Source organism: Telmatherina bonti (assembly GCF_933228915.1).
Source record: "Telmatherina bonti genome assembly, chromosome: 22".
In the NCBI taxonomy this organism is placed as follows: Eukaryota; Metazoa; Chordata; class Actinopteri; order Atheriniformes; family Telmatherinidae; genus Telmatherina; species Telmatherina bonti.
This window is the reverse complement of record NC_136631.1, coordinates 21911174-21926987: the sequence shown is the minus strand read 5'-3', so window position 1 is coordinate 21926987 and position 15814 is coordinate 21911174. Positions and strand designations below refer to the sequence as shown.

General features: G+C 38.7%; 2 protein-coding genes across 2 annotated transcripts; both read right to left on the bottom strand.

Annotated features, from left to right (window-relative positions):
• Positions 1-48: 48 nt before the first annotated feature.
• On the bottom strand, positions 49-7188 carry LOC306772437 (thrombospondin-type laminin G domain and EAR repeat-containing protein-like; the record flags this gene model as incomplete). The annotated part of the gene is made up of 13 exons (XM_079261894.1): positions 49-202; positions 533-634; positions 736-914; positions 2829-3061; positions 3162-3369; positions 3457-3618; positions 4008-4078; positions 4169-4300; positions 4389-4545; positions 4649-4739; positions 5121-5467; positions 5720-5943; positions 7107-7188. 13 exons carry the CDS (start codon positions 7186-7188, stop codon positions 49-51), a joined length of 2142 nt encoding a protein of 713 aa, XP_079118020.1.
• A 1812-nt stretch (positions 7189-9000) lies between these two features.
• sumo3a (small ubiquitin like modifier 3a) lies at positions 9001-13179 on the bottom strand. Its single transcript, XM_079262446.1, has 4 exons — positions 13052-13179; positions 11826-11954; positions 11594-11665; positions 9001-11398 (listed from the first exon to the last, which is right to left on the bottom strand). The coding sequence occupies exons 1-4, from the start codon at positions 13070-13072 to the stop codon at positions 11336-11338; spliced, it is 285 nt and encodes a 94-aa protein (XP_079118572.1). The 5' UTR covers positions 13073-13179; the 3' UTR covers positions 9001-11335.
• Positions 13180-15814: the final 2635 nt, after the last annotated feature.

Genomic DNA, 15814 nt, shown 5'->3' with positions numbered 1-15814 from the left:
CATGATGAATCACACGCAAACCAAGTAGACAAAGCCACGTGAGCAAGCTTAGTAGGTTTTCAGCTTGAAAACTTTAGAAAGATGTGCTTTGGCACTAGAGTACATAAGATACGATTCTCCTTTAAAGCTGAAAAACTCCCAGTCACTGCACCCAATCGTTGGGAGCCAGTGAATGGGAACAAATCCTTCATATCCTTGCCACCTACAAACAAGCACAAAACAGGAATCGCATCAGTGGACTATTTAGAATGTCAGTTCATTTGTTAAGTACCTTCACTACAACGCTGTTCAATAAAACAATAGGACAAAAAAACAATGGATGTCATTACATCTAATAATCTATTTTCAACATGCAAGTCATCTGAAAAGGGACTGAATGCTGTAACTTGTCTGGTATTTGATAAGAAACTGCATCTATATCAGAGCAAGATATTTTTAAGTCTCTAAGATGGTTTCATGACAGGCACCACATGGCAATAAGGACTGATGAAAGATTTTACATGTGGAAGTGAGTTGCTGAAAAGTAGTATACCTGTACAGAATGCTGTTGAGAGAGTAGGATTCTCCGTTGTAGGAGTTAGCAACAACCAGAAAATGTTCCTCCCCGAGGCTGAAGAACTCCCAATCCACCGCACTGGTGAGAAAGAGGAAGGCAGGTCAATACTTAAATTTCAGTAAGAATCTTTAAACACAAATAGGTCCTTGTCTGTGTTTGTGTGTCTGGTGATCACATACCTGTAGGTGACAATATCTTGGAATCGGACAAAAAGCTGAGCGCTCATGTCCAGTTCGTAGATGGTTGAGTTGATGGTGTACTGACTTAGTCCATTGCCATGAAGTCTGTGTCCATTAGCGACAACCAAAAACACTCTCTTGCCAATCTGGAACATTTCCCAGTCTGTGGCACAGAACGTCTGCATTGACCAAAAGAAAAAAAAACAAAAGATCAAGTAGAAAGTCATAGCATGCCACTAGTAGAGTGGATATATTAATAAGTGTGAGCATGAAAGCAGAGTAGAAAACAGATCAATGGTAAAATCTGGATATATAAGTTTGAAAATCACAACAAATAAAAACACTTCCACATAGGTGCATGGTATAGGTCAGTTAACAACCTGTCAGGCCTTGTGGCACAAAAAGTTAAGGAACTGCCAAAAGTTAGTCTGGTACTAAGCAGGCTTAGTTGACATTTGTATGAAAATGACAAGAGGAAAGGTTTGAAGATAGTTTTAAAGAGAGGGTTAATAATCAACATGACAGAAGCTTCTTATGGAGATACCATTTTGATATTTAGTGTTTCAGTAAGGATGGAAGCTTAATGTGTTGCTTAGTTATTTAGATCTGCCACAAAGGCATCAGTGGAAATAATTTGTTTTGAAACAACTTTTCCTCTAAAAGAAAAAACTCACTCAAAATCAACTCTAAATTGTTTGAGTGTTTTCCTGGGGAATGGTGGTAAATTTAACTCTGCTGAGTTTGCTTTTACTTTTTTTTTTTAACATACTTGTGCACACTCAAAAATAGAGGTACCAGCTTGTACCTAAAAAGGTACAAATGCTTGTCGCTGGGGGTGTACTCTTTTGAGAGACATTTCGGTACCCTTCAGTTCAGGTCTATTTTTGTACCTTATCAAGTTCAACCTCACCTTATCAAGTCATGTTTTTTTATGTTTTCACAGGATTAGGCCTGGTCCATGCAACTTAGCAATATTATCTTATCTTTAATCTAGAAATAATCTTCAAAAAATCAAAATACTGACCAGCCATACACTTAGTTTGCAGCATCTGACCTTCATTGTCTGGTGCAGTAAATGACTGTTAAGTAGTACTACTGTCATCACTCAACTCTGCTCTAGTTTGTAACATTACAGCCATTAACATTACATTTTTCAATGCTGCAGGTACCCTTATGGTCGAAATGGTACAAATTTGTACTTTATGTCACTTTGAACCCTTTTTCGTACTCTGAAGGTGTGCTTCTGGTCTCTTAAAGACCAGTATTGTACTTTTGAGAGAACATTTCTTTAAAATGTACCTATAGGTACAGAAATGTCCTTATCTTGTACCTCTATTTTTGAGAGTGTGAGGATCATGTCAAAATGTGTTGTGTGAACACTGCTACTGTAGACAAAAGGTTAAGGAACTGCCAAAAGTTAGTCTGGTATATCTAAGAACTAACCCTGTCTTCTCCAGATTAAAAGAGCTGATATTGCTTAACTGAACCTCACAGCTCATGTGGCCAAAGGTGTCAAAAGCCCGCAGTTTCACTCTTCTATGATGATTTCAGGTAATTTATTTCCAAGAGGCCCCAAGGTGTTCTTATGAATCCTTACATCTGCTGGTGGATTTTCCCTTAATCGCACATCTCAGCTTTTTCTCACGTGGCTATCAATGTGTCAGCACACTCGCATCGATTGTGGCAAAAGTTAAAAAGGGTTTTCGCTATCAGTTACAAAGTGCTACCATTGCTTAGGCAAATCATGCCAAACCACACAGTCTATTTTTGGTCCTGTCTCGAGTGAATTAACACACTAGTTCCTAACTTCCCATCTATTTTTACTTTTATCTTTATATGCCTTTTGTTATGCCTGTACAGACAATATGCTTTTTCATTCTTATCTCAGAGATATCGATCTCATCAGAGGAAATCAAAGCCCAGCTGGGAACAAGATGAATGGTATGGAAATCTCACTTCCATCTATGCTAAAACAGTCTTCAGATTAGTAATGTACAGTGTAATGTACATCTTTATAAAGAAATGAATACAGGATATGGTACTCTCAAGGCCATTTAAAACTCTTTGTATGCAAATGTATTCTCACCGCATACCTTGATCGTCTGGAACACCTGGAAGCTTTCATTAACCCACACGTAGATGACAGAATTTACAGAAGTCGTCACTCCGTCAAAAGCATTTGCAACCACCAGGAAATGGTATGGGCCAACTGTGAAGAACTCCCAGTCATATGCGCCTGAAGTTGGAAGCATCTGGTGGACCTCAAAAGATTTTGTTGATCTGTTCCACTTGTATATCACACTGTTTATGGTGTGATTATTGTTACCTGAAAGATAAACCAATAAGAGAGATACTGCTGATTTTTTTTAGATATGCCTGAAACTGGTAGGTAAAAGGAAACATTTTCTATATGTATGTTATTTAACCTTGTCTGTGATTGGCTACAGCAAGATAGGCATTTTGATTGATGTTGAATGCCTCCCAGTCTTGTGCACAGTGGGTCTGCAGAGTCTGAAACCGCACAAAATTCTTTTTTCTTTTGCTCCATTTGTAGATCACTGAAGATTCGGCTGCTGAGACTTTATTCAAATGCTTATCTGCTCTGGCTCCAGAATTAGACACCACAAGATACACCTGCATTAAAACAATAAAACAAGGGAAATGTGGGTATACTTGAGCTTCTGATAACAAATGAGTGACTTATACAATATATTGTTATACCTTTTTGCCCAAGCTGAAATGTCTCCAAGCCAGAGCCCCATAAGTGCTTATATTCTGGTAAAGCTGGAAACCTGAATGGGTCCATAGATATATGGCTGAACCAGAGGATGGAGACCGGTGAGCCATAGCAGCCATCAGTCCAATGCCAGGTACCTGGAACACCTGGAGAAGACAAGAAAGCCAAATTGTGACAGAATATTAATAATGACGACAGTGCAGACCAACATAACAGTACTTACAAGAAATGTAACCAACAACAGAAGTGTTTTGCGTAAAGCATCAGTTCCCAACTGTTCATTTGAGATTTTCTCTCAATAACTTGTGAAACGCTGCATATATATGGCTTTTCAGCAGTGTAGATAGGATTGTTATGAAAACAAATTTCTTATTTTTGATGTGTGAAAGGGTGAAAAAAATAGTTTTGTTTTTTTTTTTTGTTTTTTTTAATGTTCCACAAGAAGAAAATTGCATGGTAACACAACCCTCCTTGGTCACAAAACTCCCAGAATGATAGAAGTGCGGACACAACACACACAAAGATGTGTGATTACCTCTATATCATGAGTCTCTGAGCTGGTAGTAAGGACCTGGTGTTCCCAAACATAGTCCAACCTTTTATGATCTGTGTGGATGAAAAAATATTTTCGTCTCTTTGCACACAAACTAAAAAACAAAACAAAACAAAAACTAGGGTGGTTTTTCTGTTTCTTACCCTCCAACACAGTGACCCACTCTGAACCATCACAGAGGTAGAGACCCTTCTTGACTGGATTAAACCACAGCTGGCCTTCTAGCAACTCTGAGCACAACCTCTCCAAGCCCACTGACACCCGTTCCTCAGTTTCTTATAGATTACATTAACAATACAAAATAGTAATCAAGGTAATGGCTTATTTATATCAAATACTTTGTGAATCTTATGGTCAAATTACCATAGGAGGTCATATGTTTGTCATCCTTTCTTGGTCTGATAGGCAGATCTAAAAGCAGAGGTGGCACTGACAAAGTTGCTAATTGGGGGTCAGAGGATGGGCAGATGTGATGTGTGGCATCTGAGCCCGGCACCAGAACCAGCTGTCGCAGCAGACCCTGAACATGGGGCAGCACGTGAGACATTCATTAACAAGTGTTTAGAGGTGACAGCCTAATTGTTTTGAATTTTATCACAGTTTTAGATGCAAGTGCAACTTACTGAAAACAAGCCCTTCCATCTCCCCCGACTGCCAATGTGGAATCTGGATCCCTGAAAGTTGAGGTCTGAGGGGAAAGGCCTGGATGGAACACTGTTTGCCATAAAACATCATTAGTTATAATAGCTGAGGTAAACAGTTTTTCTTCTGCAAATTTGCTAAATTTTCTGCAATTAAAGTGGGTTTTCTCTGTTCAGTTTATAAAACGAAAACACTAGAACATGCACCATGAACTGCATTAAATCTGTAAATGCTCCACACGTTGCACACTTCTGCGTGCCAGAGGGGAGTTTCCACTAAAAATCATCTATCACCTACTGTCAAGCTACTGTGACGTGACTGCAGGGTGCAAGTACATTTGGAGCAGCAGTGTTTTATTATGGTGAAAGACATACTACGCCTCAAGGGAAAAAGAAGATTTGATGGACAGAGAAGAGATCAGGGGACAGAATGAAGAAGTCAAGTTCATCTCACTTTTCTAGAGGTGAGCCACAGTCCACGGTGAGCCTCATGCGATCGTGGCCAACAGCTAAAACAAGAGTGTGCCACTGGTTATCATCTAACTGGATGCCTCGAAACACCCAGGACTCCACAGTCTCACTGCCAGCTTTAAAAAGGAAGTGCAGATGTTTTCGTGACATCTTCAGCCCAAGGATGATCCGTCCAGGTTCCTCATTGCTTCTGACTTGCTTCTTCCCCTTCTGCTGCTCTCCTTTAACTAAACTCTTCTCTTCTTTTCCTACAAAAATGCCTTTCTTCTCCTCCGCTGCACTTTTCTTTTCTTTGTTTGGTTCCAGCAATGAAAAGACATATTCATTTCTCTAAGACGAAGAGAAACAACTTTAAAATTTACTACTTTTAGCGCTGATGAAAAGTAAAATAAGTATATTTAGTGAAATATTGTAAATAAGTGCAGCTTTTATCGTACTTTTCTTCTGTAACATTTGGAAGGCAAAAAGCTGCCTCTATCATACAGTTTACACTTAACCAAAACAACACTGAATATAAAAATGTATATCATTTCAGTGATGTTTCTACTTGGGTCAAACTAGTTGTTCTTGATAGATGCTCACCTTGGGTGGGATCCGAGTGATTTTTAATGTCAGAACGATGGAAAACTCTTTGGGGAAGAGGTCACAGTTCACCAGAAGCTGTGAGGAGGGAAAGCTCATGGAAGTATCAGGGCTCAGAAACTTCACACCCCTCACCCCAACGGCCTGCTTCATACGCAGCCCAGGCACAAGTTTGGAGGTGTCCTTCTCAAGAACAAAAGATAGCAGATCCAGGGGAACCAAATCTGAGGTGAATAAGAATATAAAGAGGCCTAAATGAGTGTACATTCCACACTAAAGACCAGTTGCTGGGAACCACCAAACCACAGGTTTCAAAATAAATAAAAGGGGGTGAAAGGAACGATAAACAAAGAATTAGATCATTTCAAGCCCCAAAAGTTTCTCAAATGTGATCAAGCTAAACAACTGGAGGAATAAAGTTGCTCACTGCAGGAGGAAGTATAGTAAGAACAATTCTGAGGCATTTTTACTGTAATCTGACTGCAGACTTTCATGCGCCTTCATATTTCCCTGTACTATATCCTCTCATGACTACTCACTTTCGAGCAATGTACTGCAGTTATTTCACAGCTTTCATTACAGGTTTTTGCAGATGTATGCAAATATAGGAAAACTTTCATACAATGGCTCAGAAAAGATGAAAACGTTCGTTTGTACTGGTGCTGAAACTATTTTAATGGTTTTTGCATCAATAATTATAACACATCACGTATTGTTTAGTGGCATGTGTAACACATTTCAGCTGATCATACTTCATTTTCCTAAAATATCTTTGTGCATTTTAAATTTTTGTCATTATATTTGTGTGATCTGAAATAATCTTCCATCATAACTTCTGCTTCAATGTTGCTTTGTTTTATGTGGACACAATTACAAAAATTGTAAACAACTATAAATCATAATAAATACATTGAAACGTCCCCTCCACTCCATTAAGGTGTGTGAGAAAGAGCCCCAGGATGTGGTGGAGTTTAATGAAATGTTGGTGGGTTTCTTGTTTTAATATATCATAGTCTGGAAAATGAGACCAATTGAAAAGAGATACTCCAAGTAAATGAAATGCCACATAAACATTCCCCACTACACCCTCTCTGATGTGCGTAGTATTGTCATGGATTCCTAACCGCATCCAATGTCTGTACTTGCTTGTGGATGTTAATGTACGTTAATATGGTACACACATACACACACAAGCACTCCCACTGAGCAGATGCAGACAGTTGGAATTAACCTAAAGAATTTTAGCTGGAGGGCTTTCTAGGCTTTAGATGAAACCATAAACAATTCCCAAGACAACTATAAACTGTGCATCACTTGTGCTGAACTGACGCAATAGAGCAAAAAGTTAAAGACAGAATAGATAAAAATGAATTAAACGGTTTTATACCTGTACATTGTCTCCACGTGTTGGTGGTTGTGTTGGAGACCCATAAAGCCAGTAGGAGAAGTGCAAATACCAGCGTTGACATCGTGGGAAGTCTGTTTGTTTCAGTTTCCAGCAACTAAGATTTTTTCCATGTTGAAGATATTTTGTTATCACAATGTATTGCTCTCTTGATCTAAGAGAAAACATATACAACAAAGCTTTCTCATATTCATTCAAGTAAAAATTTCCCAGAGAAAATCATCTAGTCAACAAACTTGGCAATAAAAAAACAAAATAAAACAAAATCAGAATCTTTGTTAAAAAGTTGTTGGTTTTTTCTGCCTACCTACCCTATTCATGTATCCATTAGTATGAGAGGTGGAAAGTCCTTCATCTGTGCTCAGAGAAATCTGCTCATCTGAGAGGAGAATCCTGCACTTACAGCTCCTTTTAAACATCGGAGCCATGCAAATCACTAACCAGGCTGTCAGTCATCCTCCCTCAACCACAAATCAGACGACACAGATACGCCAGAGGGGCTGCTCCATTTCGTGTATGTGTACGGTCATGCTTACAACCCTGAGATTGGCAGATTGGAAGGGATACATAATATCTGTCTGCAACTGTGTAGAAAATGTCTATCAAAGTCAAACACTAAGTCTCTTTTTTGCTATCAACACTGAAAATAAAACTAAAAAACAAACTACAAAAGACATGGGAAATTTGGTCCAGTGTGGACTGGATGGATTTGAGATGACTGATTATCTTTATATTACCTGAGAACATAGTATGTGGACCTTGCTGTGTTATCTAACCGAAATGTTTTCTTAAAAATTGTGTGAAAAAAAAAAAAAACCCTTACTTTAAATCTTAATTCATAGTCAACCTAAATTGTAATCAGACTCAATTACTTGTTTTAAATCCACCAAGCAATCCTAAGCAGTTTTAAACGCACAGCCACCCAACATCCATAGAATTATCTTTAAAAGTGTATAGACTGGTTTGATACAAGGTGCAAAAGCGGATTTCAGCTTGTGCCAGGTCCTCTTTGAGAACCCTCCCACTCACCAGCCAGCATATTTACAAGGCAAATACACTCCGTCTATCTTCATAGCCACAATAAGATCAGACTGCACATAGATCACTGTGTTAGATATAAGCCCTGTCTTCTATTTTCTTTATCCATTCATCAATCATTCTTCCTGCCAGACATGGATCTGAGTGGGTGTTAAATTCCTTTTTAGATGCAGAAAAATCTTTGTAGATCGTCCACACATGCAAGCTTTTCCTTATCCCTGGTTTGACTGTCTTTTCACTGCTCCAGAGATACTGGGTGAAACCACTGCTTCATCCTGATTCAATAAATTAATTGTGCTTTTTACAAGCTAACCGCCATGAGGTTAGTCATTAATTTGTCTCTACACACTTTTTTCTTTTTACATTATGTCTTGGCTTACTGTATATCTACTTATGTTAAAAAATTAAGCAGCACAATTTGTTTTCCTAGTGTTAAATATGTACCAGTGGCACCATCTAATGGTTATTTAATATCAGTGCATCATCCACCACCCAGAGTATTTGTGTATAAATCTCAGCAACTAAACAGTGCATCTCAAAACAACCCAAACACCAAGTGAATGTGACTGCATATACCAAGCAGGCAGCAGAAGTCTGAATTTAACTGATCCAATTTTCTACCACATTTATTAGTATAAAATGTGCATAATCTGCCTCTTTGGGTGTTTTAATTCTAAAAACCTTGTGGATATATATATATATATATATATATATATATATATACACACACACACACACACACACAACCCAGTGCATTGGTTAAAGTTATGATACACAGAACACACACTGTATAAGCCTGTTTTTAAAAGTACACAAACATAATGAACCAAACAGCAAATCTGAGTACCAAACTATATTTATTGTATACAGTAGTAAAAGACCACAAATAATGTACAAATCAGTAGAGAAACAAATAACATGACGAGACTTGGAACCCGTTCTTCATACATTATAGTGACGTTAAGCTGAATGCTAAAACACCGCTGTCCAGCTAATTCAGTTGTTACAATGTAGGTGGAAGGCTGTCGGCATTGATAACTGTGCTCTTATTTTATGTAAGGAAAGCTAAAATCACAATCATTACCTGTGATTTGTTCGTGCAGAGGCCAGTGGCACAAAGATTCAACACCTCTGTACCACACATGTTTGACAGATGGCCGTTGATGACTGAGGAAGGATGAAAGTAGGGGTGTCAAACAAAGAGTCCCATTGGTCAAAGTGAACCACAAAATGAGCATTTGTAATGGCAGAAGGCAGGTATATATTTATATATATTAATTCCAAAAAATGTATGGATACTGGCATTAACTCAACTATTATATAGAATGCATACAAAAATACAGCTGAAAAACATGGATGAAAACAGTTTCATATACAAGTTGGGAAAAGGAGTGCACCTATCTTTAAAAAAAAAAAAAAAAAAAAAGTGAGGAACATATTTCCAGCTGTACTTCTTTCGTTGTAATTTTTGGTTAAGTGTGAACTTGCTTAACTCTTAACATGTTAACACACTCAACAGATTAGCTGGTGCCTCGAAAGACAGGTGCACCCTCTTCTGACCGATTTAACAAATTTAAAAAACAACCATCAGAATCCAACTCCCCTTAATTTGCTTGCATTTTTGCAGGTTTTCAGTTCAAGAATAAGCTGCTTGAGCAGCAGACATTTCACCCTGACTGAACTGAAAATAAAATCAAAGTTTGTGTCACGCCTTAAAGGGTAAAAGAAAGCCATCTTGGTGACCTACGTATGAAGAACAGGGCCCTGTGGGCACAGAACACATCTCCCAATCTGTACTGGCTGACCTCCCTGCTCTCTTGATATGCAACAACATACACACATCCCCCTCTGAATTGTAAATGTGCAAAGACACTTGTATCTGAGATATCTCCACTTAACACTGCAGCACGTTTCAAACAAAACACCACAAAACAATATCCCACCAGTGGAAATACGAGTGAGAAGTGTGATGTGTTAACACCAACATACGGGTTTTGTTGGATATTCTTGCGCAAACTCGTAGTTGCTCGCCTTCAGAGCTCATCTAGTGCCAGATGTAACACCAGTCCACATGCACAGAAAAACAGAGATAAGACAGCTGACCCCAAAACAGCACTGAGAAACAACTTTAGGGACAACTCACTTCCTAACTCATCAAGAAATAGAGTGGGGCTGTTACGTACTCTGCCTCATCGAACTATTCTACACAAAGAACTCCCACCCAGTCGATCAAAGGATGTACCTCAAGGTTATAATTTTGTCCCCTAAACAAGCATATCTGTGTAAGCAAGTAGCCCTCTGCCTTACTGACAATCACAATCTTTTTTGAATCATTAGCTGCGGAAGAGGCATGGACAACACTGGTGCAGTTCACCTTCAAATGAGAGTTTTGAACTCGCCGTTAGCTCTTAGAGATGTACATCAAATATGAAGCCGATGTTCTCTTTGGATTATTGGTCCAAGCCCAACAATTTTTAATCTAACACACATTCTGATACTTCTGTACAAGAAAGAAAATAAATTCACAAGTCCCGTGGGCGTTAAGTTCTTAAAACAAGAGGCAAAGTACAAAAATCATTGCAGAAGCATCTAAAATGCTGAGAATTAAAACACAGGACAGTCTTCAATCAGACCAAAAAAAAAAAAAAAAAAAAAAAAAAAAAAAAAAAGAAAGCAACGTGAGATGGCAAGTAGGTGTGTATCAAGTTCTGATAGTGCTTCCACTTTAAAATACTTTCATGCCTATGAACTGTGACTCCTTTCCCATCAGACACAAGCTTGCAGAGCTTCATACCCTAATAGAGGAAACCATGACAGACTACTGGATACTAGGCCTTCACTGGACAGTGAACCAGAAGCAGCATCAAACCACAAGGAGCGGTGATGAGCTGTTGGTCCAACTACAAATGCAGCACTAAAAGGAAAAGGTTTCCCTGAATGGCCAGCAAAAAGACTGACACACAAGTTCAGTCCTGACTCAGACAGCACATAAACAGCTGAGGAGCCCCTCCTATATACCTGGCAAAAACAAAACATGGTGGACATCTTTAAACTGAAGAAATAATAATAATAATAATAATAATAATAATCTGAGAGGAGTGATGGGGAGGGAGAGACAGTGAGGGTGGTTGAGGGCGTGGTCTGAAGGTGGCTGTCAGTGAGATGGGTAGGGCTTAGCAGCGCCCGCCTGTCTGCTGCTGGAAAACATCTATGGTGTCCTCATCTTCCATCTCCAGCTGAGAAAGACATAAGATCATTTAATCCACTGAGTCATTATAAACAATTAAATAGGCAAAATTATGTAGGAATGATATATGATGTCTAGGAAGTTATTAAAAAAACTAATGAGACGTATTCTTTGACTCGTGCAATAGGCTTCAAACCTGATGTCAGGCTATGGTAATGTGGTTTACAGAAAATTTCAGTCTTACCTGTGCAGGTGTATCTGTTTCATTAATGGGCTGACCATCAAACCTGAACCTGATCTGCCTTATCGAGAGACCCTGTATATGAAGACAGTTTTAAATAAACTCATATCCAAACGTTTACTGGAAGAACAGCAAGCTGAAATGCACATACGCCAAGTAGGACATTTGCACACTTAAAATGAGACACCTCCTATAGTAGGAATTTAAGGAGCAGCCAATCCGGCGTTAAACTCACCTGCCGTTCACAATATGCCTTCATTAGTTTGCTAAGCGGCGTGTGCCTTTTGATTTTGAACTGGACCACTGACCCATCTTGTCCCGCAACCTTAAGGTTGATGTGATCGTTCTCAGTCTTAACTCCTTCCTGCAGAGACAAACATGTTTAACACTAAATAAAACACCAGGTTTTCAGTCACAATAACAGCCACAACAGTTCCAATCTAATGCTGGAATCAGATACTGTTTTGCGTCTGGATAAAATATACATTTACATAAACATACTACACTCTGTTAGTGACATAAAGTAATTTCAAACAGGGAAAGACATCACTATAGCGTGTTAAACATCAGCTCCATTATTCCATACACATTTCAAATAGAACAAACTTGTACTGGGAAAATAAATACAAGTTGCCAACAATATATTGCTTGAGGTCAAACCCAAACCTGACCCATCCAGTTCTGTGCCCGTACTGTGACGTTTAAACTGCGTGGGTGTGTTTATTTAATTTCCACAGACTCACTGTCTTAAATTTTAGAACACATTTAATACATTTTTTTCTGATCAACTAAAAATCCATTATTAAAAATGTATTAAAATAGGTAGATACTAAGTAGTATAACACAAATAAAAAGGGTAGGTGGCGCGGTAACACTATCTGGCATTTGGGGCTCGGGTCAGACACAGATGCTAACGTTAGCAAGGTTAGCACCGGGCTAAATGAATGGCAAGCCAGCCCTTCAGGACCGCGGGGGAGTTAGCTGCCGGCTAATGCTGCTATCAGCTTTGATTGGTTGTGATGTGGTCAAAATAGCACCGGCATAATTTAATGGTGAAAAGTGCGTCCACGTACGTTTAATAATGAGTGCGTCATCTCCATTTGCGCACTTTTGCAACTGCGGCATTTGCGGCGTTGCGGACGTAGCGTGGCCCCATTTCGACAAAGGGAAAAAATCCGCAAATTACAATCATAGTTAAATGGGCAAATCTTCGAACAACATTCAAAACGCTAAATTAGGAGGTAAAATATTTCTTTAATATCATCAATGCTGTGCGGCGTTAAGCGTATTTAAAAGGTAAAAGGTTTGCGGGAACTCATTCATTTACGAAACAAACACTGCGCCGAACAAGAGAAACGTGCAAACCAGGCCATTTTACATTGCACATCTAAGGAACGTTTTTGCAGAAGCTGGACCCAGTTATCATTGTAAATAAGAACACTTTAGGTCTAAACATCTTACCTTTGGCTTTTCCTCTGACATTTTAGCGGTATTTTGTGTTAGCACTTTCTTAATAGTGTGTTATAGGGCTTTATCTGCCTTTCTGCCGCCTTCTGTCCTCTCTTCTCCCCCGCCGACGGGTACGCGCATAGGACAGCCGTTACAAATAAATGATTGGTCGGAGAGGGCCACGTGTTTCTTTCTGGCACGGGAGCGCGGATACGGGGACGCGCATTTATGCAAAATACTCGATCACGCGAAGCAGTGAAGCAATGCAGGTAACTCCAAAGTTCATACAGTGAACACACTTGCATGCATGTAACAAACTGTATTTTAGAAAATTCCTAGTTAATTTAAAATATCAGACATTTTTAAAAAAGAAAAGAAAAGAAAGAGATAGCCAAAAATATAATCTTAAATGACACAGGTGACTGGGGATATGTGCTTAAACATATGATCTGACATTTCTTTGAATAGGTCAGTTCTATTCAATAACTACTACCAGCTTAGACCAGTTTTGGAGTCTGTGGATTTAGGACAGCTAAGAGAACTGAAAAATTTTGCCATATTTGGGCTGCCTGCGATAAAGATATTGTGACCTTAATTTTAGGAAGATACAGATCTAAGCTTCTCGAAGAATACATACACAGAGTTCAACTGGACAACAGATTAGACTTTGAGAGCAACACAGAAGTCATCTGCAAAAAAAAGGACCAAGAGACTCATCTGCTTAAAGAAGCTCAGATCCTCCATTGTTTGCACCAAGATGTTCCAAAAAGTGCAGACAGTCATCTGATGAGGCAGCAGTATCAGAACCAGAAACTTATAAACTGAGCACATCCAGAACTGACTCCATGTCGGGACTAAACTGCAACTCCTGATTTTCCAGAGAAGAATGTGGCAAACTTGTTTTATGCTTAACATGCTGGACAAGTAAAGGAACAGTGTTCAGCCAGAGGTTTCTTCAGGCCTGCTACAACATAGAACGGTACAGGAGGTCATTCTGCCAATAAATGTATCCCTGCTGAGACTCCCACTGGTGATTATGAATTATTTCTAATTGTATAAGTAAAACAAAGCAGTTTCTTGCTTTTGTAAGTCACGGAAAATAGATTTTTTTTAAAATTGTGTTGAAGAAAAAAATGAAAGGGAACAGTTATATGTCACTACCATTATAACAGGGACGCAGCTGCTGTGATTGCCTCATTAACTATCTGGGTTTGCCATTATCTAATAGTCTAATTATGTGTTTAGATCGATTCTTTAAAAAAAATTGCGTTGTCATGTCTTTGTAAATCATACACCATTGGCAGCTTTAATTGCTTTTAAATACCAGTTTAATACCAGTGGATGGCTGTGTTGACTGTGCACTTCAGAAAACACAGTGGACCAACACCAGCAGATGACATTACTCCCAAATCATCATTGACTGTGGAAACTTCACACTGGACTTCCAGCAACATGGATTCTGTGCCTCTTCACTCTTCCTCCAGACTCTGGGACCTTGATTTCCAAATGAAATGCAGAATTTGCTTTCATCTGAGAAACAGTCCAGTCCTTTTTCTCCTTAGCCCAGGTGAGATGCTTCTCATTGTCTCTGGTTCAGGAGTGGCTTGACACGAGGAATGTGACATTTGTAGTCCATGTCTAGGATTAGTCTGTGCGTAGCAGCTCTTGATGCGCTGAGTCCAGCTTCAGTCCACTCCTTGTGAAGCTCCCCAAATTCTTGAATAGATGTTGCTTGACAATCCTCTCAAGGGTGCAGTTCTGCCTTTTGCTGGTACAGCTTTTCCTTCCACTCAACTTTCCATTAATATGCTTGGATCCAGCACTCTGAACAACCAGCTTCTTTAGAAATGACCTTTATGACTTTCCCTCCTTGTGGAGGGTCAATGATCGTCTTCTGGACATCTGTCAAGTCAGCAGTCTTCCCCATGATAGTGTAGTCATCTGACCCAGACTGAGAGACCATTTAAAGGTTTGTAGGTATTTTAAGTTAATTAGTTGATTAGGGTGTGACACCATGACTTTCTAAGATTGAAGTTTTTCACAATATTCTAATTTTCTGAGACACTGCATTTTGGGTTTTCATCATCGAAAAGACACTATTAACATTTCAAGGATTGAATATTTCAAAATTTTTCATTCTGTGTAATGAATTTATAAAATATATAGGTTTCACATTCTGAAATGAATGACCAAAAAATATTGAACTTTTTCATAATATTCTAATTTTCTGAGATGTACCTGTCGTACATGCAGCACCACTGCACTTTGTTTGGCACCACCAGCAGCAGGGAGGAGAAGTTCAGAGCCACTGACGGACACAATATCCAGTCTCAAAGCTTTATTGTGTATACATCTTCACTGAATACATGTGCAACAACAAATTTAGGCTAAATTTATTTAATGACTACATACCCATCAAGGATAAAGCTCTCATATGGATATATGAATTTATTTTTGCATACATTGTTAAAATGTGTTAAAAATTACTTTATTCGTTGAAAATGCTACAATAAAAAGAAAAAAATCTCCAAATAAAAAATAAAGCATTAAATCCTTTGTTCATCTCTAAAATCAGCAGCAATTAATCAGTAAAACCATGTGAAAATACTAAGTTTTAACAGATTTTCTTAAAAGGAAGAATTGTTTAGCTGCTAAACTAACATCTTCTCATTCTGCACAACTTTGCAAGACACTAATAAATAGTATGAGTAGATTGGGGGAAAAGGAGTCACAAGATAGATGGCTGCAGTTTTGGAGAAGACCACCACCAATGGT

Bases quoted from the DNA above. Each gene is read 5' to 3' on its own strand.
- sumo3a (XM_079262446.1), bottom strand. From the start codon at position 13,072: ATGTCAGAGGAAAAGCCAAAG. The intron at 11,955-13,051 runs GTAAGATGTTTA...TTGTCTCTGCAG, and splicing joins TGTCAGAGGAAAAGCCAAAG to GAAGGAGTTAAGACTGAGAA. The intron at 11,399-11,593 runs GTAAGACTGAAA...TGTCTTTCTCAG, and splicing joins AAACAGATACACCTGCACAG to CTGGAGATGGAAGATGAGGA.